Genomic DNA, 21,452 nt, shown 5'->3' with positions numbered 1-21,452 from the left:
CCACACAGAGGAATGACTAACTATAATGAGCTATGTAGAACACAGGATGATCAGATTAAAAAAATGTCTAATGGGTCCCTGGGTGGCTCAGTGGGTTAAAGCCTCTGCCTTTGGCTCAGATCATGATCCCAGGGTCCTGGGATCAAGCCCCGCGTCTGAATCTCTGCTCAGCAGGGAGCCTGCTCCCCACCCCGCCCCCCCCACCCGGTCCCTGCCTGCCTCTCTGCCTACTTGTGATCTCTGTCTGTCAAATAAATAAATAAAATCTTTAAAGAAAAAAAGTGCCTTAGTACCTAAGGCAGGAGTAGTGTTACTTCATATATTCCTATTGGACTAGTAGAGAATTGTTTTTATTTCTAAATACGTCACTGGTTCTATGTGATATGATCACTAAAGCTCAGTCTTTTTACTTCCATAATTTAAGCGTCTTCTGTCGTGCCAGGCACATTTAGCATCCTCTGATTTAGCTCATGTACGGATTTAGATAGAGCACAGAAGGGAACAGTTTCAGTAAGTCTGATTTCCCTGAACTGTGGTATTTTCTGATTAAATAAAGTCTACCTGTAGAGTTTCCTTGTATTTATTTATTTTTACAAACTGGTTGTGTGAACACTTAAACCAATCCTTTGTCTTGCAAAGACTCTTTCTGTGTATGGAGTTTGTTAGAAAGACCTTCATGAGATTATCAAAAACTGTTTCTTCTCATAAAGAAATTTTAAACACTGAGCAGCTGTACTTTATATCTGAGGACAGGTGAAAGAAGATGAGGGAAATACACACATGCACATATATATATATATATATATATATATATATATATATAAACACAGTATGTTTCAACCATCCTTTTGGTATCAACCATATGTCATTAAGAGAGGATTTCAATATACATAATTGACTTCTGGCTGATAGAAGAGAGGAAAAGGATTTAACATGTCACGAATCTGAACTAAAAATCATGGCATTATTTTTTTCTTTTATTAGAAACGCTTTTATAAGCACACAGTTTAAATGTTACTTTAAATAGAAAGTTGGCTTTCTGCAGTTTTTGTATTTCTTCTAGCATCAATTTCTAAAAAACTACTAAGAGCTAAATCCATTCAGAACTCATCTGCTGGCGGCACCATTCTTGAGTCTTGCTATGGAAAAGCTAATATATGCCAAAAAAAAGAAAGCTTTTCTCTATTACAAATGTCTTCTCTTTTACTTTAAAAAGCTTTTCACTCTTTTGGTCCCTCCTATACATAATGAGGTATTTTCCAAAGAGTGAAATGGATTTTCTAAGAGCTGTCTGCATATGGTGTGTTCACTTAAGCATAGACGATTCAAGTGTTGAAATAGGATCTATACTTTAACTCCTTTTACATTTCTTTGATGTGTATACTAACGTGTACCTTCCTTATTTCTAACGAATATTCAAAGGAAGTTACAGGGCAACATAGGAGAAAAAATAAAATTTTATTGATGTTATCATTTCTGTTTAAAATTTATTTTCCATTTACCTATTTAATATCAGTTCAAGTTGGGTTTGGATAAATTCAGTGTACGGTTGACTTTAGGATAAAGTAAGAGTAGGTAATCCTCTTTAAGAAATTGATTTTGATATGAAACTATGTTCAGGTGTTCTATAATGGCTAGCATGAAATTCAAAGAGGTACTAGAGATTTTGATTTTAAAGGGATTCTTTAGCCCTAGTTTGATAAAGAAGAAAATATCCTTTAAATATCGCTGAAATAGAGCTTTGGGTAAGTCAGGTTAGTAGCTTCAGTGGCTTATGATTTTCATAGTATGTAACTTTAATTCTGAGGATTCAGGGACCCAATAATAATAATGAAGATACTAGGGTATATCTGTCGTTATTTAAATGAACAACAAAAACCCCTTTCCCACATAGTTGCTTATAAGTGGTGCAGAGTAGATCTTTTGGAACTGCCTTCCCATAGTGTGAAGAAAACCGCCTCTTTTGTGAAAACAAAAGAGTCATCTGATGAGGGGAGAACCACATTACGTTGTTCTGGTGATGTCACTCATCTACTTTTCCTTTCTGAGGCTGCAGAGTTGCCTCCCTGTATCTCCTAAGGCACGGGCCTATTCAGGGGAAATAAAACCTCCTTCTTTAACTCCAGGGCCCCTCACTCACATTTGTTGCTTTGCTTGTAAAATATGATCGATAATACATGTGTCAAAGAGCTGTTGGGAAAGTTAAAAAGAGTATCTATAAGACACTACTTTAAATTAATGATAATCTATCTGTTTTACTTATGCTTATCATTATTCTCAACAAATAACACACATGCTGTAAAGGAGAGGACCATTTCTCACTGGGTCTGAAACCGCTGACCTCTGAGTACATTGCTGTGGCTTCCAGAGTGTCTGGAGCTCCTCCTCTGAATTGGTAGGTTTGGTCTTCTGCTCCAGCCCTCAGCAATTTTGGCAGTTATGTTCCCTGAATGAGTCTCATCAGTCCCCAGAATCTCTGAGGCCTCCATCTACTTAGAGGACTATTTCTGTTCTAGTTATTTCTTGCAGGGTGAAAACATATGGGTCCCTAGCTCATGAAGTACTAGTGTTTGATCCTGTCGGGGCTTCACCAGTTCCAGACCTTGTTGGCTTAGGCACACGTAGATTTTTATCTGTAAATGTGAATGGTATCACCTACCACACAGGGAGGGAGTGAGAATTAAATGAGGTAATGGATGTTAGGTATATCGCCCAGTGCCTAACAAATCATAAAATCTCAACAAGTGGTGGGGCACCTGGGTGGTTCAGTGGGTTAAGCCTCTGCCTTTGGCTCAGGTCATGATCCCAGGGTCCTGGGATCGAGCCCCACATCGGGCTCTCTGCTCCGTGGGAAGCCTGCTTCCTCCTCTCTCTCTCTGCCTGCCTCTCTGCCTACTTGTGATCTCTGTCTGTCAAATAAATAATAAATAAAATCTTTAAAAAAAAAAGTTCAGCAAGTGGTATGGCTCATTAACATCACCATCATTCTATATTCTATCTAGAAATAACTCGATTTGTCTTCCTGAGTTCCTTACTTGCTAACTCCTGCCAAGACATTCCCCTCCCATTCAGTTCTAGTTTGTGGTCTGAGGTAATCATACCAATCAGGTGATGGATTCCTCTTTAGTGATTAATGTCAAGAATAATCTCACGTCTTACGTTTCACCTGGCTGGTTATCACTGGGGTACAGGTTTGATCTTAGCCTTTAGTTGAGTGATACTGAATCCAGATAATAAACTGAACAAAATTATGCCAGCTTGGGAATCCTGGGATGCTCTAGAAGTTTGTTTTATTTTGTTTTTAGTTTAGCTGTAGAACTTAGCAAATTCACTGGATTAATTTTCATTGGTAGTTGAATCATGCAAGTTGCCTTTAGTTCTCCTCTTATTCTTTAATGTTAATTGCTTTTTGTGTCTAGTCTTCTTATTTTGTATGCAGGCTGTGCATAGCCTTGTTATATTCATGGTCTAACATGAGCTCATAAAAAGAACTCTGCAATCAGTAAGAAAACGATACTGTTATAGATTTAAGATATCATTCTGTTATGAAGTTCCTTGAAGCATTTTGCTTTGATGGGTTTGGTTGTGCTGTCGATCAAATTATACCCTCCGAGTACACAGTGTTACAGTGTTTTAGGAGAATACAGTTTGGGACTTATTTGTTCTTTTTCAAAAGCCATCTCAAATCCCTTTAATGAGTTGTGGGGAGTAGCAGTGGTGAAAGACGAACACTGAAAGCCTGTATCAGAAGATGTTGTCACTTCTATCACCTAATATTGAGGCTCTAGCCTGTTAATAATGATAATATTTGTATTAGGTGGAAAATGGTTCGTGGTGTTGATTAGTGCTTAAATTATATGAAGATATGTTCAGAGTATTTCATGACAAATGTGGTTTCCTCTATTACTTTTATAAATGCCTCAAAAAAGGTACCTATTATGTATTGCTGCTACAAAAAATTTATGTCTTTAGTTTTTGAAATATATCCTTAGCAATTATTTCAGGGAAAAAAAAAAGGCAATCTGCTCAAGCCATCGAGACCTGGTTGTTGTATAGTAAAAGTTTTAAAATTTTAAAGCTGCAGTGAAACCTAGTGGTCTCTTTATATTTGTGTATGAATGTCTTTGTTGCTTGTTGTAACTATAGAGAATTTTTTTCAAACAGCACCCTTTTAATAACAATGGTCTCCCCAAATATACTGTGGCACAGCTTTAAACTTTATTAAGTCTGTCTTGGATTCCCCTTCCTCTCCCCGAGTAAATGGAAGAAAAGTTTGGCAGGCTTCATGCTGTGCACTTGATTGATGTCCAGAACATCTGAAGGACTTTTGTGTCCTGCCTTCTCTCCATGAGTGCATAATGTGTGAATACTTAAAGAAGGTCAGCCCTTATCACACGTAATCTAGGCCTGAAAGCAGATCAACAGTGACAGTCATATCCCGTAAGTAAGAACACAAATCATCCTCTACACGCTTTAGACAAGTTGTGGGATATTTTCTCTCTCCTTTTACCCCTTCCCACTCACAGGGGACATTGGCAGAGCAATGAAAGCAGAGAGGAGACGTGCTCAGAATAATGTGTCGCTTGTCAGAGGGAGGAAGGGATTGTTTATATGTGCTGGTCTTTCACTGGGCAGCCGAAGGGAGCTTCGACTTGTTAATGACCAGTGATGTGGAAGGCTGCAAATGAGACCGGGGTGGGGAGGTAGGAGGCAGCCCGAATGCGGCCGAAGTTGCGGTTTTTATAAACCCGAGTCAGGAGATAAGTTTTTGTACACTCGAGTTCTATTGTTCATGTGTTCCCCCGTAATGCAGTAACTTTTTGTGTCATTGTGTGAGTGTATGGCTGAAAATCAGAGTCGGAAGATGAATTAGTCAGTACAATTCTGAAAAGTTTAAAGAAAATATTTTAGGGCAAAACTCAACGGAATGGTAGGGTCCTCAAATGCTATGGCTTGCAAAAGGAAGAAGGAAACAACTGTTGTTTTTATGTGCCTGTGAGTTTGAATAGAAGTTTAATTAAAAAGCTTATGTTGTTCCAAACAGTATTTGCAGGGACTTTCAAATAATAAAGAAAATAACACTTTGTTGTTCTTATCAAGGATTAGAAGGATGTTGTTAACATTTTCTTAGATACAAAGGAATGCACTTATCATCGTAGTTTTCACAACCTCATGGTTTCTTTTGAAATGTAATCAGCTGCGAGACGTAGTTGTAGTCAGTTCGCATGATGGAAAATAAACTGTGCAAATATCTCCTCCAGAAATGAAGGCATGCCTTCCCACAAAATCACATTATGAGACAGAGGTCCTTCCCACCTTCTCCCATCTACTTTCCCAGCCTAACGTCTATCTGTTCTCAAGGCATATGTGGGCTCCCATGTTCTCTTAGCGGCCATTGCTCTTTTTCTTATTCCTGAGTCTCTTTTTTTCGCCATTCCCTTTGCTTAGGCTCCCTTTGCCCTCCCTTCACCCAGTGAATTCCTACTTATCTTTGAAGACCTAGTTGGCATGCCTCCTCCCCCGCAAGTCCAGTCCCCACCCCCAGTCCGAATTCATCTTTGTCCATTGTACTTTCCGTTTTCCTGCCGTTCCCCGGCAGTGGCTGTCCTGCAGAGTCATCATTCCATTGTACATTTGTCCTCAACTTACAGGGGCAGTTGTGTCCTGCAGGCAGGTACTGTCTCTTAAATGGTCTCCTATCCCATTACTAGATACAGTTCCCCCAGTTCAGTTTAAAAACTGCAGGGGCACCTGGGTGGCTCAGTGGGTTAGAGCCTCTGCCTTCCGCTCAGGTCATGATCCCAGGGTCCTGGGATCGAGCCCCGTATGGGGCTCTCTGCTTAGCGGGGAACCTGCTTCCTCCTCTCCCTCCTGCCTGCCTCTCTGCCTACTTGTGATCTCTGTCTATCAAATTAAAAAAAAAACAAAAACTGCATATATACATAAAATGGGTGCATTCGGGGAGTTTCTATGTGAGAATGAGTCGCAGTTTGAAATTATTAAAACAGTAATGTCATATACATCTACTTCAATTGTATGAATGTTCAATGAATTAAGTAAAAGTAGACGGATTAAACATTTGCCTTTGCAGGTGTAATTCGAATTTTTAAAACCTGATTTAACTAACATAAGTCACAATTTGTATCTTTGTGTTATGAGTGAACAGTTTGGCAAATGTTACATTAAAGAACGTTACCATTAACAAGGGATTTTTTTCTTTTCTTTTCTTTTTCTTTTTCTTTTCTTTTTTTTTTTTTTTTTGCCAGGAGGCAGGGGCGTGATTAGTGAGAGAGTTTTGGAAATTGACCATTTTCTGATATTTACCTTTGTTCTCGGCACCGTATTCAGTAATTAATACTCATATACTTGTCTGATCTGTATAAAACTCTATGTTAGGTAATGACCAAAGTGTAGAACAAAGTTCACATGATTTGTCCAAGGTTACATGGATAGCACAACTAGGCTCTTGACTTCAGGTTCCATAAATCTAGAATGAGCAGATCTGTTGAAGAATTTGACAGTTGGCAGGTAGCAGTGCACATTCTACTCATACGGGCAGTACTAGCTGTAGTCTTCCTTTTTTCTTTCCTTGCCCTTCTCTCATGTTTCAAATGGACACCTTCCTGTTAATATTCTCTGAGAGCTTCCTTTGAAGCCTCCTTCGGTGTGTACTGCAGGGTGAGTGGCTTAAGTCATATGCCAATCTGGGGGTGGTTTTATTAAATCTTTTGAGCCTTATTGTCTGGACCATAACTCTACATTTTATAGAGCATCTCTTTCATGGTTGGCACCCAGCATATATTAAACAATAAAAGGCAGAATGGAGGGAGTTAATATGGATAAATTCATTTTGAATTTCTTAGTATAATAATGAAAGAAGGAAGTTTGCATTACCATAAAGATGGACTAAGTGGGAGCCTCTCTTCATGCTTCTGATTTTCGCTTCTCCTCAGAGTTAGAAGCTCAGGTTCAGAAACTCATCCTATATGTTGAATTTCTAAACCCCCCCCCTTTTTTTTAAATTCATCAAGCTGGTCTGTATTCAAAAGCCTTTAGTTATTTATGTAATATATAGTCTAAACTCTATAATCTACGTTTTTGAGTCCTGCACCGTCTGGTTCCACTCTGTCTAGGTTTCTCTCCAGCCATTTACTAATAGGAGCGGTCTGCTCCAGTAAGATCTTTCTTCTCATGCTATTACACAAATGAAATATTTAATCCTACCTCTAATCCTTGCTCATATAATTTCTTCCTTTCCATCTCCTCCTCTATTGCTGTATAAATTCAATTTTAATTCAGCATCCATCTCTCCCTTCAGTTTTGTGGCCCAGTCTAATCCATCTCTTACTCTGATTTTCCATCTTTATTCCATTTGAGGACACTTCATCTTAAAATGTTACATTCTTCACAGTTCTCTATTTATGTATACTGTTTTTGCTGTGGCACTGTAAACTGCTTGAGTACAGTTATTTCAGCGAGCATGTAGTACAAAATTAGAAATGATTGCTGATATGAATTGCTTTGTACTGAATTAGGATTCTAGGGAGAAAGCAACAGCTCTCTCTTTAGGCTTTGAACCATTTATGGATGCTCATATTGGGGAAATGCGAGCAGTGGGAGCTGTCCCACATTTCAGCCATTCACTCATCCTCTCAGAGCTCAAGGCTGGGTTCCAAATTGGCAGTGGAACCATGTTGTGATGTGGCTCTGAGCCGAATATAGAAAGTTTGAACAGGAGATTCTACGGCTTGATTTTTGTCATCTTTTCCCACATATTACTTCTGCTCCTGATCATTCTTAAACATTTTAGTATGCCTCAGTCTCCCTTCTTAGCTGAAAAGGATATAGATAAATGGTACTAAAATGATACCACCCCGACTTAAGTTTTCTGACAAGTCAGTTGCATGGCTTCTGTGCAATACAAAATGTATAGTTTCTGAAGTTTAGGATATTCCAGAATCTCATATGTGATTAAAAATGCCATATTTCTTTTATATTTTATTTCATGAATATGTGAATTGAGGGCATTGGATTGAGAGTCATATTTGTAAATTAATACAAAGCAATTTTTGGTATTCCTAACTGGAGTGTGGATTTGAATGGCACCTAGTTGGGTAGTGCTGGGAGGTGTTAGAGTGTGTGGAGGGGTGGGAGCGTCATTCTCTTAAGAGTGAGAAGATGGCAGAGATTTTTTTCCAAGAAAAGCATCCTTAAAATATCAAATAAACACGTTCTGACGTTATCTGAGATATAAACATTGAAATATGTCTCTTATTTCATTACCATAAATCCTTTATCATGTAAACTGATGGCATTTTAATAACTACTTCTGTTTATATCTATGGTGACATTGTAGTTTCTCCATATACAGTCAATTCATTTATATTTCTTGCTGTTCTTCTAGGATTGACAGTTCCCAGAGTCAAATACAACAAATAGCCTTCAAAAATGTTCTTTAGTATTAAAAGAAGGCCACTTGGGATATCATTGAAAGTGGAATTTTACAAATTGTTCATAGTTTTTGTTGAGGCACAATTACAGTAAAAATCTTAAAAAATTGAATAACTTCTGTTAATAAGATGGGTTAGGTTCATATACTTTTTCTACATAGGAAACCTCAGACTATAGTCACTTAAAATTAGTTGATTAATGACTAGCTTAACTGAAATACTTTAACTTGAAATATTCATTAAAGATACTCTTTACACGGGACCCTTTTTCATATCTGTGCCCTTGATTCAGAGGCATTTGTTCTAATATTTAAATAGTCATGTGAGAAAAGTGTCCTAACATGACATTTTAGGACTCTTGCACTCTTTCTATCATCTCATCAAAAAAAAGCATTTTTCCTTGTCTCGCTACAATTCCCAAACAGTGAACAATTCTTAGTAAGAAAAAAAAATCTCGACAAAAGAAGTAAGCTATTTCATGACAGCCAAGTATAGGTGCGTGTGGCTTTGCAGTCCCTTCCTAGCTGCCTGAGAGATTTGGGGGACTTTGGCATGGCCAGTGCAGAGAGATTCCTCCCCTCCCCATGCGCTGGCCCTTGTGTGGGCAGCTGGGTCAGGCTCCTTTCTTAAGAAAACAATCCAGCTCAGGGTCCTCACCGCCCTTTGTTGTCCTCCCCACGAGGTGATCGGTTGAAGTCTGTGGTGACAGAACCAGTTTGTAACAGGCTTGTCTTTCACGGTCCTGTCTCAGGCTTGCTGGCAGGCTTGCCGGAAGCTCTGACAAGAGTGGCAACAGAGAAGGCTCAGTGAAAGGAGGAAAGGCAAGAAACAGGAGGCTGAAACAGGCGGGTCACATTGACTGCTCTTCTGCGCAATGGGTTGGCTGGAAGAACTAAACTGGCAGCTTCACATTTCCTTGCTCATTCTTCTGTCTATGCACACGAGGGGTAAGATCAGTGCCCCATGGTACAGTGCTGACAGGGGGCTGCGTTAATGTCAGGTTGTGTGGCTTTTATCACAGAGGGGAGGTTCTGGGCAGAAGTACAGTGGCTAAACATTTCCAGTCCCCATCCTCCAACTGCTCTGTAATTTTACTACTTTTTTTCTATTTGGGCAAAAGCTTGCTAGATAGCATAGGAGGATGATTTTAAAGGGAATCAAAGTTTCTGTTTTTTTCTAGTAATTAAGAATTAAATCCAATCCAGTTTGGAACTTTGAATGTGAAGTTGCTTGTCAACATACTGAGACAGTTTGTATATGAAGAATTTACAAAAATAATTCTAATAAACTTTGTTTTGATCATTTAAATGTGAATACTGTTAGATTTTATAGGTTAGCTGATTAACTTTGAAGTTCATTATAACTTTTATGTAGATGCCTTGAGTAAATCTCCAGTTTTATGATCACAATAATTATAAATTGTGAATAGGTCAGATGTTTGTCCACATTTCAGAACAAGGGCTTGCTTAGTTATCATTTTGTCCAGAATTATTCTTGTATAAAGTTGGCTAAAGGATGGCAATTTTTAAAAGTTACTTTAAACTTTTAAATAAAAGAGTAATTGTAAAAGCAGATAAACTCTCTTCAAAATACAGGAAAGATAATGTAATGAAACAATTTCTGAAACAACTCTCTGTGATAGTGATTTGCAATGAGGGAGTCATGAAGTTAGAGATAAGAAGAGAGTGGCTGTATAAAATTAAGCCAGGTGACAAAAGAAATATGGATAAAATGGAAATGCATTTACAGTTCAGTCTCATGTCCTTGTGAATGTGTTTTATAGAACCACTTTGGCAATACTATTTATTTGGGAAGTGTGTATATTATCAATTGGCTTGTACTTTTGATTGGCATTTGTAAGATACATGTTTCATAATCTCAAATATTCCATGGCACTAGCACAATATTATATGTTGTGTCTTGGCTCTATGAAAAAAAGCTTTTAATTTCTGGCATGGGTAAGTGTAACCCAAAGGAGTTTTATGTGTTGATATGAAGGAACAGTAGGTAGTTGATTTACCTGATTTGTTAATTTATTTTCCAAAAGTTGTTATAATAATATGGTGCCTTCCAGAAGACAGTAGAAAAGCCTCAGGGAAACTGTTTCTTAAGAATGTTCCAGGAAGCTCAAGGAATGATATATGTAGGTGAAATTCTTATTCCTCTATTCATGCTGCTACTATTTCGTGATTGCCTGAAGCTAATTTTTCACTCTTTTAGCGTTTTCCTTGAAAAATACGAATACCTGATCTCATTATTGGTTTATGTCAGTAAAAAGGAGAGGCCCATATGCTACACGCTGAACTTTTGAATCACAAATACTAGGGTTAGAATGTACCTTAAAATAATACTGGAGAACTATTTTACTTTTCTGGTGAGGAGGTTGAAGCTCAGGAACATTCCTTGCCTCTCTCTGGGTAACACAGTCTTTTAAATTCTCTGTCCAGAGCTCTTTCGTGTGTGTGTGTGTGTGTGTGTGTGTGTGTGTGTGTGTGTGTGTTTCTACAATTTATTCTATAGCAGCGTGGTTAAGAGTATTAAATCTGGATCCAGAATGTTTGCATCTTAGCTCTACTACTTAAAGATATCTTATTAGTTCCTCAATTTTCTCAACTGTAAAATAGGGATAATAAGAATACTTACCTTAGGGTCAATTTTATTACTAAATGGGCACGTGCATGTAAAGCACTTAGAACAGCGTCTGTAACACATAGTATTTCCTGAGCATTTGTTACTATTCATATTACTGTTAATAGTTTATGCAGAAATAGAGGACACCCAAGCTGGAAATGTAAATCGAGACCTGATTTTAAAAGACTCTGATAACTCACCTTAGTGTGATTGGCATACTAAATCTTAACATGTATTTCCAGCTTTGTCACAAATAAACTTTTAATTTTTTTAAAGGAGTTTCTCTACCTGTAAACTTTTATAATAGTTTTATAAAAAATAAGCTTCCTGGTTTTTATGATTTTGCCCCAATGAAGACAAAATGTGCTACAGACAAGGACTATTAGTTTAATCAAGACTAAGCAACTTTGACTATCAAAGTTGTTATTCATTGATAACTTGTAATACTTTATGATCATTAATTCTGCATGTATTTCAGTAAAAATGATGATCACAAAACTGGTAAATACAATGAAGTGATTGTGATTCTTAAGTGAATGGCAAAGCCAAGAGTATTGTTCTGAGACCTTTAATTTTTCTTAAAAGTAACTGTATTTCAAAATGACAGCTTGAGACATTTGGAGAACGTGAGCATCTGGCTAATACAAATATTTTGTTTATTATACTATGGAAACCTAAAAGTTTTATATGAAAGAAATATGTACAACACTCTAGTTCTACCATAAATGGAACCAGTCTCTGTAGAGTCACAGAACGTGGAAAAGAGAATTCTCACTTGGAACAGAATAGCTAGGGTGGCCCATGGGTAGGTGACTCATCTTAAATCTTATCATTGCTTAAATTGTTTCTTGAATGTTTCCCTTGAGAAGATACAGGCTTAAGAGAAAAGGAGACAAAGGTACATCTTGGTAGAAGATTTGAACTTTGTGTTTTTTATATTGGCACGTTGCCAATTGCTTCCCAGATGGATTTTTTTTTTTTTTTTTTTTAAAGCTAGAATCATCAAATGCAGAATTGCTTTTTTCTAAAAGTGAAAATAGGACCTGGAGTGGCGAAAATCTGCAGTGTTCATTTCTACTTGTGAAATGTTTTCTTTTGAGGATTGAGCTGCCCCTTTATTTTTAAAACACAGTTAGAAAATCGCAGGCAATCGTGGCGAATGTAGTGCAATAGGTAAACAGTATTAAAGTATCACTTTGGTCACTACTATTCTTCTTAAGTTGTGCCAAAGGAATTTAGTGAGGTTATAAATGTGATCAACTGACAGACCTAAAAACTAAAGGACTCTTTCTGTTTATTGTTCTAACACATTGGTGGCAATAGTGTGCCTTTCCTGACATGGATGGGCCTCATGTTCTGGCATTTAAAAGAGTGAGACTTTTATTTAGCTTCCTGTTAAATATATATGTGAACATTTCTACTGTCCCTTTCCCCCGCCATAAAATCATGGTCATAGATTATCTCAGCAATCAGATTAAAGTCAAAATTGATAGCCAACTTTTTGTCCTTAGGAGTAATTCTCCATCAATAATGAGTTATAGGAAAAAAAGGTGAGATAGGAAGTAATCAGCTGTTTTTGAATACAGGAAAATCCCTAAGCCTGGGGAACAAAAATAAGTCCCAGTCTTCCTGGCTCCTACAGTTTTATAGAACCCAGATATTGCATTCTGCCTCTTCATTGCCAGGTCCTACTCCATAGGTTTCCTATTTATAATATCTGTGTTTGATCTGGTTGGCACTCATTTAAAATTAAAAAAAACAAAACAAAACTATGTTATTAAATATTTTAACTAAAATTAAGGCCAGTAGAGAATATAATAACAGGTGGATAACAGACATGGGCTGTGAATGTGTGGTTTCAAAACGGGAATGGCAATATTCCTATAGGGCATCAATTTTTGGTAATATTTTTAAATGAAAAATGATCCTTGTTACCATATGGCAAAATACAGTGAAAATCTGAACTGTTAGACCAACACAGCTGTTAAATGCATAAATGTGGGTCTGTGTTTAAAATGTTTTCTCCTACAGCTATTATGTGGCACTTCCAACAATTAATCTCAGGCTATTAATCGGCAGTAACTGCAAGTTGTGGTGAGCATCACAGATGTAAGAAATTTGATCTCTGTGGTAATTTACCTGGGAGGAAAGTGGCTAAACTGTAGTTCTCAACTTAAATTCTTCAGAGTATAGTTGACAATAGACGTTCACATAACTATTGAGCACAAACTCCAATTATTTGGCTTTACTTTTGTTATAGGAAGTTATATTCTTTAATGGTGGCAATCATAGATGTGAACTGTGTGTGTGCGTGTTTGTGTGTATCAGTGCATACATATTTTTTAAGCTTTAAAATCACAAATATCTGAAGGCTTCTGGAAGAATAATAGCATTAGATCAGAGTACTCAAAGTTTTTTTTTTTTTTCTTTTCCCCCTTTGGCCTCTAAGCTAGTTGAATCTGAAATGGCTTTTTTTTTTTTTTCTTTCTGAAATAACATTTTACAAATCTTTTATTGACTTAGAACTGCCAGGAACAAATTATGAATATGTTTTTTTGTCCCCTAATTTTTCAAATACATACCTAATTTTAGAATTCATACAGGACACAGGGAAAATCTTTAAATAAGACAAAGTATATTGGCAGTTAGTTATAAGGAAATTCTCTTAATCAGTTAAATTGCCAGTCAAGCTTTCTTTTGCTATATTTTGGGTTCAGATGGACTCTTAGGGTCTTGATTATTATACTTTTTTCCATCTGTGAAATAGTTACATTTTCCATTTTAGTGTTTTTTGTTTGTTTGTTTGTTTGTTTTGTAGAAATGTTCATATTAAAATCTCTAGGGATACCTGGGGGCTCAGTTGTTAAGCGTCTGCCTTTGGCTCGGGTCATGATCCCAGTGTCCTGGGATTGAGCCCAGCATCGGGCTCCCTGCTCCAAAGGAAGCCTGTGTCTCCCTCTCCTACTCCCCCTGCTTGTCTTCCTTCTCTCGCTCTCTCTGCCATATAAATAAATAAAATCTTTTTTTTTAAGAATTTATTTATTTATTTGACAGAGAGAGATCACAAGTAGGCAGAGAGAGGAGGAAGCAGGCTCCTGCCAAGCAGAGAGCCCAATGTGGGACTCGATGCCAGGACCCTGAGATCATGACCTGAGCCGAAGGCAGAGGCTAAAGCCACTGAGCCACCCAGGTGCCCCAATAAATAAAATCTTAAAAAAAAAAAAAATCTCTAAAGATTATTTTGTGACCGTGTGCTCAGAATAACCTTAGTCTTGTTTTTAGACCGACCATTTTTCTTTTAACATTGGAGAGACTTTGGCTTTTGAATTAACTGATCTCTCTACTTGATATCATCTCTGTCACGTTCCTTCAGTAATTAGTTAACTTTTCATATAAAATCACATTATTAGTATTGCTAGTTTGGTCATAAAGAATGGAAACTTGAGTACAGAAAGAAGTTGAGTAGCTGACAGAAACACAGGCCTGGTGGGACACAGAAGCCGTGAAGGTCTGGGTTTCTACTCATCTGTATCTCTGAGGGGTTTCCCCTCTTCTTTCCTCTATATGACTCTGTCTCTTTACTTCTTTCTTTTTAGAATTCTTTAATGGAGACCTCTTGCATTTAGGGTAGAATCCAGATCTTTACCTGGCTGGCAGGGCTTGGTGTCTGCCGGCCCCTAACTCCCAGTTCATCTCCCTAACTATTGATCATCAACCTCATGGGTCTTTCCTTGTTTGAAATCATCCAAACCTTTTAACCCCCATGGATGTTTCATATATATATGCTGTTTCCAGGGCCTGGACAGTTCTTTGCTTCTCGCTTATCCATTTGCTTAAATGTCACTTAAGTTTTCCTTAACAATCCAAAGTAAGTGAGAGCCCCTTGATATTATCCCTCATTGTAAGTTTTATTTTTCTTTTATAGAACATATCATGACTTATCATTATACATGTCACTTTCCTCCTGGAAGTTCAGTTTCTTAGAGGAAAAGCTATGCCCATTTTATTTATTGCTGTATCTCCAGTGCATATAGAGAAGACTACCTCCCTAGCCATACTCATTAGCCTGTGTTCCCTGTTATTCCAAGACATTTTTTGCTTAGTTCTGTAGAGTTAACTGATGAATGTTTCACTGCCTCTTACTTCTAATTTTTTTGGAGAGAGAATTTGATTGGCTGCTGACCCTTGCGGTAATTGTACTTAACCCAGCTGGGATGTGTGCAGTCTCTCAGTACCAAGATGGCCACCCAACAACAGACACCCTGGGCAGAAGTTTTTTGGAAGAAGTTTTGGATTAGATTGACAATCAAAAACCTCTGATGTAGTTGCCATTGTCATTTGTAATAGTGACATGAATATTTCTAGTGCCTTTTGTTTATAAATAAATTCCTCCTGGCTGCTGAGTTATTTATTAGCTGTATGAGGAGGAAAATTATACAAAACACTTTAATATTTTTATATGAATTTTGGTATCCAGAAAATGTTACTACCAAAAATAATGGTACTATATTTCTGTAGTTTCTACAGAATTATTTTAGCAGTAAATGAAATGGTATGATTTTTTTTTTTCTCTATAAAGAAGATGCTATCTAGAAAATTCAAGATACCAAATTGGTGGCAAAAATTATATGTAAAACAAGTAGTGCAACCACTTGGAAGACTAGTTCTGTTAGATTGTTGCATATAATTTTCACTCCTTAATTAAAAAGGTAGTTGTAAACCTTACATGGCGCAAAGAACCTCTTGTAAATTTTGCATTATGATCCCTAAACAGGCTGCAGGTTTTAGGTGAGCAGTATACATTTTTCATTTGTTCAGATTCTGGGAATTGTATATCTGAAACTATGCTTTTGATCCCTTCTGGAGTCTGGAGGAAAATTGATACAGCTATCTAATTCATGAGATTTTTAAAAACCTCATGAGTACATGCAGAAAACTGGTTTTGGTTCATAGTTTTTCAGTGCACATAGTTCATAGTATCCTGTAGTACACAATGTCTCATATTCATCTTAGTATCTTCACAATTTTAACGGGAGCCTTACATATAAGGAAAATAGTGACTTACATCACTTTTGCATCATCGCTGGAACTTCTGTGATGTGGGAATTGCATTGATGAGATACCAACAGAGTGTGAAGCAATTTAGCATAACAAGAAGTCTTATTTTTTTTTCCCCTGGCCTTTTATGTTTACTTTCAGATATGAGCTATGCCAAGGCCAATAGCAGCGGAGCCTCAGAAAATCTGAGGCCAGGTTTGTTTTGCAAACTCTGCAGGAAATTATCCTTCTGTTACTATGTTTGTAGAAATATTCGTGATCAAACTAGGTCTTTGCTAAAGTGTTTAGCTTTATTTTGATTTCTCTCTAAAGGAAAACTAAGACAGTGTATTGCTCAAAAATGAAAAAAATAGTAACTTGCCAATTATCATTGCCCACCATTTTAATGATTAGGTACTTTATTATGGGGCTAAATCCCAACCGAATGTTTGTCTCGGTTCAAGTTGATATGCTCAATTGAGTATTGTTTTCACATTCCATTACAAAATACTTTTATGTTTCTATTTTTTAAAAAAGGTTAATATTATAGAAGTAATATGCTATATTTACCCTTGAACCATCAGCTCATTTGAGCGAGGGAATGTGCAGCAGCTCGTTGGCAGAATACTTGAGTGGCTCTCTGAGTTTAACGCGGGCTCTGAAATCCCCCAAGCTATTGAGACTGGGGCAGTGGTCTGGAAACAACAACAGCAGAGCGTTCTGGGTGACATGGTAACAGCAGAAATGCGTGGGCGGGGAGGCGGGGGGTGGGGGGGGCACTTAACTGAGGCTGCTAAACAAATTGCCTTTTTACCTCTACATATATACATAGCCACACACATGTGTTTCTTATATGGATGTTTTCGCAGGATTATTACAGTATATTGAAATCAGAGAATATCACTAAATATTTCCTACCTAATTTCCTAGGCCCTGAGTGAAAACGTGTTCAAACTGGGGAGTGGGTCTAAAGGAAGAAGGATGCTCGTGCTCCATCATGTGATTTCACAGACACATGACATTCTCTCAGCGGGCATTTTTGGAGATGGCGTTTGGCATGGATTTTGTGAATGTACACTAACAGTTTATCCGTAACATGCATTTTAGCAGCTATTATGCATATTATTAATCTTCCCCACTTAACCTCTTGCATTGAAAAATATAATTTTCCGTCTCTTTTTGTTCCACAGACTTCATGACAAACATCTTGCAAATTAGATTTTCGTATATTTCATCTCTTTCTTATGCTCCATTTAGTCTATCAAAGCCACACGTTGTAGAAGACATCTGGTATTGAGCTTAAGCAGCTGGGTTTCATTTGCAGAGGTCTTGAGCAAATTCTGGTGCTTGCCAACAATAATATAGCCGTTGGCCAATGTGTTTTCTCTGTGGCAGCTTGGTGCAGTGTGGTGGAAGGGACCTGAATTCAGAATCAGGTGATGTTCTGCCTCTCTCGGGCATGACTGCCCAGATTGGAGGGTTTCCGCAGGTGTTTCGGAGAGCACCCGCTGGAGGCCGCTCGGTGGCTCTTGAGGATGAACCCGTGAGCAATGTTCAGTCATCCATTTGAGAAACAAGGAGTCTGCCGTTTTCCTCACGGGGTGGTTCACTGTATTGCCTACATCAGATTCACGGAGTCATTTTTGAGATGCAGTTCCTTCCACCCTATCCCAGATCTGCTAAGCCAAATATCTCAGAACTGAGCCCAGAAAGCTGCAGTTGATGAAGCTACCTCAAGGGGTCCGGGAAACACTGGATTGGAGTTAATAAATTTCAGTTCATTCTTTACCTACAGACAGAACCTCTAAACTCCCTTTTCTGACCAGAAGAAGAACCTATTTTAGTAATGTGTATTTGAAAGGAATTGTCAGAATTTGTTTCAAAAATGGCTTAACCACATATCCAGTGTAGCTGTTCTTTCAGGAAACGTTATATTACTGGGACCTGTTGTTTAATCAAGCAGTTGTTCTAGCACTAGTAAAATTGTGCTCCTAATGATGAAGGGATATTAAGTCTTAACTTACTTGGAATGCTTCAGAAGGATTTCTGGGAGAGGGAAACAGAAATGAGACTCCCAAATTTCTGGTTTCTTTCTCAGATGCATTAATTAATTTCTTTCTCCAAAAAAGTCACTGGACACCCGGTAGGTTCCTGGAAATTGTTTCAGAGCGTGGTCGCTCCTGAGCCCTGTACCCACCTCCAGTTACATTCAGCATGTTATTCCCAATTAAAATAGTTGGTCTTTTGGACATTTAGAGGTCTAGGGACTTTTCTGAACCTAAACTGAGTCATAACTCTCTCCTTTGCTTCTGCTGAAAAAGTTCCATAGCAGAATTCTTAAGATCATAGTTTAGTATTCTTCTTTTGCTGGTTCTTAGTTCAGAATTGAGTTTTCCAGACAAACACTTCTGAGTTCCAGGGCTATATGGAAACAGCCAGGGAATGTGTGGTTGGTGTGAGGATTGCCTCTTTGGAAGTTAATAGGTAGTGACTGTCTGTTGTTAAAATGTCATTAACTGGAAATGTACTTTTTACCTTATCTTGCTTTGGAAATTAGCACTCAAGATAGTCACTTTAGAGAGCTCCTGCCTTCTCTCAGGGACTTGATTTAAAATAAACACACACACACACACACATACACATACACTCCCACTTAACGTAGGCGAGCAACAGCCCAGCAAATATAACATTGAAAGAGGGTAAGAGAAGGGGCGATCTCAATGCTTCAGATTGTCTCATTCCATGATCCATGTCATGCATGGGCTACATCTGCAGCTTTTTAAAGTTTCTGGAGGAAGCTCAGCAATGCAGCTGTCTCTAATGTACTGTGAACCTTGAAAAGGAATTTCCTTTCAAGTAAGAACGGAAGTAGTTTGTGTGTGGGATGATGGAGCCGAGGGTTTCCTTTAACAGAAAATAAAGTGCCATTATATAAACAAACATCTGCCCAACCTAAAGTAAACCCAGCAGAAATATAGGTTACAGGCCCCTACATTTTAAAAAGACCTCGTTCATTTTAACGCCCTTTTTTGTGTTTTCCCATTTTCACAAGTTAGGGCAGTGAGGCACGCAGTTGTCAGATTACTTTTCGAAAGTCTGTCACTTCTAGAGCCAGAACCAGAACTTGGGTTTCCATGTGTAGTTTATGTTCTTTTGGGAACAACGTTTAAATTTGATGTCTAAATTTGCTATTTGGACTGAATGTTTAGAAGGTTGAAATGAAGCCTTTGCCATATGAACATTTTATTTAAGAAATAGATTATAAAAACACATACTACCCCCACCATGAGTATTTCAGCGTATGGATAAAACTCAGAACCAAAGACCTCCGCTTTAGTTTTCCTATTTATTGAAATACATGCTAATATGTAAAAGGTACTCTATATTCAACCATTTTTTGAATGTCCTAACTTCGTGCTTATGGAACTGCAAATTATCCACAGTTCTGAGCCACCATACCTTGCCATCTGAGGTGAGAAGACAAAGTTAGGAAAAAATTTGAGTTACTTTTTAGAAAAAAAAAAAAAATTTGCATCCTTCATTGAAGAATGGGGCATCCTTTTCTTACTCCTCTTCCCAAGATTTCCGGCAAATGTTAAGCTAGAGATTACTTGTAAACTATCCTGAGTAGCTGTTAGTGCAAACAAGAAATGTGATCTGCAGCTTTACACCTTGAGAGTGAGGGCTAACACCTCTACAGATTTATTTCTTAATGCTAAAATTACAAGGTCATTGTTCCTTCCCATTGTAAGATGTCATTTGTACTGGGATCCTTTAGATTTACACATTTGGTTTTATGGTTTTGGACTGTTGTTGTAGAATGTTTTAGAATAATTGATGAACTGTCTTTACCAGGTAAAATTTCTGTGGTGTTTATCGTAATTTTTCTACCTCTCCACTGACTATTTCTTCAGTAATTGAGAATCCAGACTGGTGTTTTGTTTTGTTTTGTTTTGTTTTGCAAATGGAATGAAAATATTTGGTCATTTGTCCTGTGGCTTGGTTTGGATTCTTGTATTTGCTACATAAGGGGTTTTAAAGATCTGCTGAGGATTTCATATCACCTATTTGTACTTTCAAGACACTTGAGCAAAACCACCCTCCAAAAGTTCTATAATGTTAGTTCTTAGTCTGGATTCTTTGTTTCTTATTCCCGTGGCTTTCAGTGAATCATTACCTTATTATATAAAAAATCATAAGAATTGTTTAGGGGTAAAGAAGAAAGCAGTTTTCTTACAGTCTAATAGTCACTGATATACTTCATTTGCAATCTTATAATTCACAAATTCAAGAATACAGTTGTCAGCATTCTTATTCAATTTGTGAAATGTCTGCAAGCTAAAATAATAAGAGCTAGCAAGTTATAGTCAATTGGCAAAATAATTGACAGTCTGAGATTACCAAGATTTGGCAATGATGCAGATAAATGGGAACACTTATCACTATTAGTTGGAACATAGTTTCGATTATATTGAGGAATGAAATATCATTTATTGATCTAGAGAATAATTATATAGAAATATTCATAAGATTAAGCAATAGTTTAAGATGTGATACCAAAAGTATGTGACAATAAAAAATAATAAAATTGATCTCACTAATTAAAAAATCATGCTTCCAAGTACACAATCAAGAAAATCAAAAAATAGGCCTACAGAAAGGGAGAATACATTTACAAATATGTATCTGATAATGAACTTGTGTCCAGATTATATGAAGAACTCTTACAAATTAATAGGAAAAAGATTATTAGCCCCATTTAAAAATGGGCAAGGATCTAGACAGATTTTTCTCCAAAGAATATATACAAGTGATCAATAATCACATGAAAAGAAGCTAAATATCATTAGATATAGGTGAAATTAAAATAAAAATCCCATGAGATCCTACTTCCACTCAGATGGTTGTAACCAAAAAGATAATAACAGGTGTCAAGGATGTGGAGAATTTGGAACCCTCATACACTACTTCTAGGATATAAAATGGTGCAGCCACTTTGGAAAACAGTTGGGCAGTTCCTCAAAATGTTAAACATTTAGTTACCTTGTCACCCAGAAATTTCACTCCTGGGTACATATCCTAAACGAAATGAGAAACTAGTGCCCACAAGAAAGTTGTATGCAGATGTTCCTAACGACATTATTTGCAATAGCCAAAAAGTGAAAACAACCCAGCTGTCCATTAGCTGATGAATGGATAGACTGTTGTTTATCTGTATAACAATATTATTGAGCAGTGAAAAGAAGTGGAAAAGAAATGGAGAACTGATATATGCTGTGACATGAGTAAACTTGGAAAACATTATACTAAATCAAAGAAGCCAGAAACAAAGAC

General features: G+C 37.3%; 1 protein-coding gene across 1 annotated transcript in view; it reads left to right on the top strand.

Annotated features, from left to right (window-relative positions):
* The first annotated feature begins 9,324 nt into the window (after window positions 1-9,324).
* LOC111155171 (bone morphogenetic protein receptor type 1B) overlaps window positions 9,325-21,452 on the top strand; it is a 99,562-nt gene continuing 87,434 nt past the window's right edge. Inside the window, exon 1 of the mRNA XM_022515255.1 lies at window positions 9,325-9,397. Coding sequence (XP_022370963.1) covers window positions 9,325-9,397 — 73 coding nt within the window. The remainder of the gene's footprint in view (window positions 9,398-21,452) is intronic.

This window comes from Enhydra lutris, unplaced genomic scaffold (assembly GCF_002288905.1).
Source record: "Enhydra lutris kenyoni isolate GAN:26980312 unplaced genomic scaffold, ASM228890v2 scaffoldscaffold3, whole genome shotgun sequence".
NCBI classification, from domain to species: domain Eukaryota; kingdom Metazoa; phylum Chordata; class Mammalia; order Carnivora; family Mustelidae; genus Enhydra; species Enhydra lutris.
The sequence above is the reverse complement of the archived record's forward strand: the minus strand, read 5'-3'. Positions and strand labels throughout refer to the sequence as shown.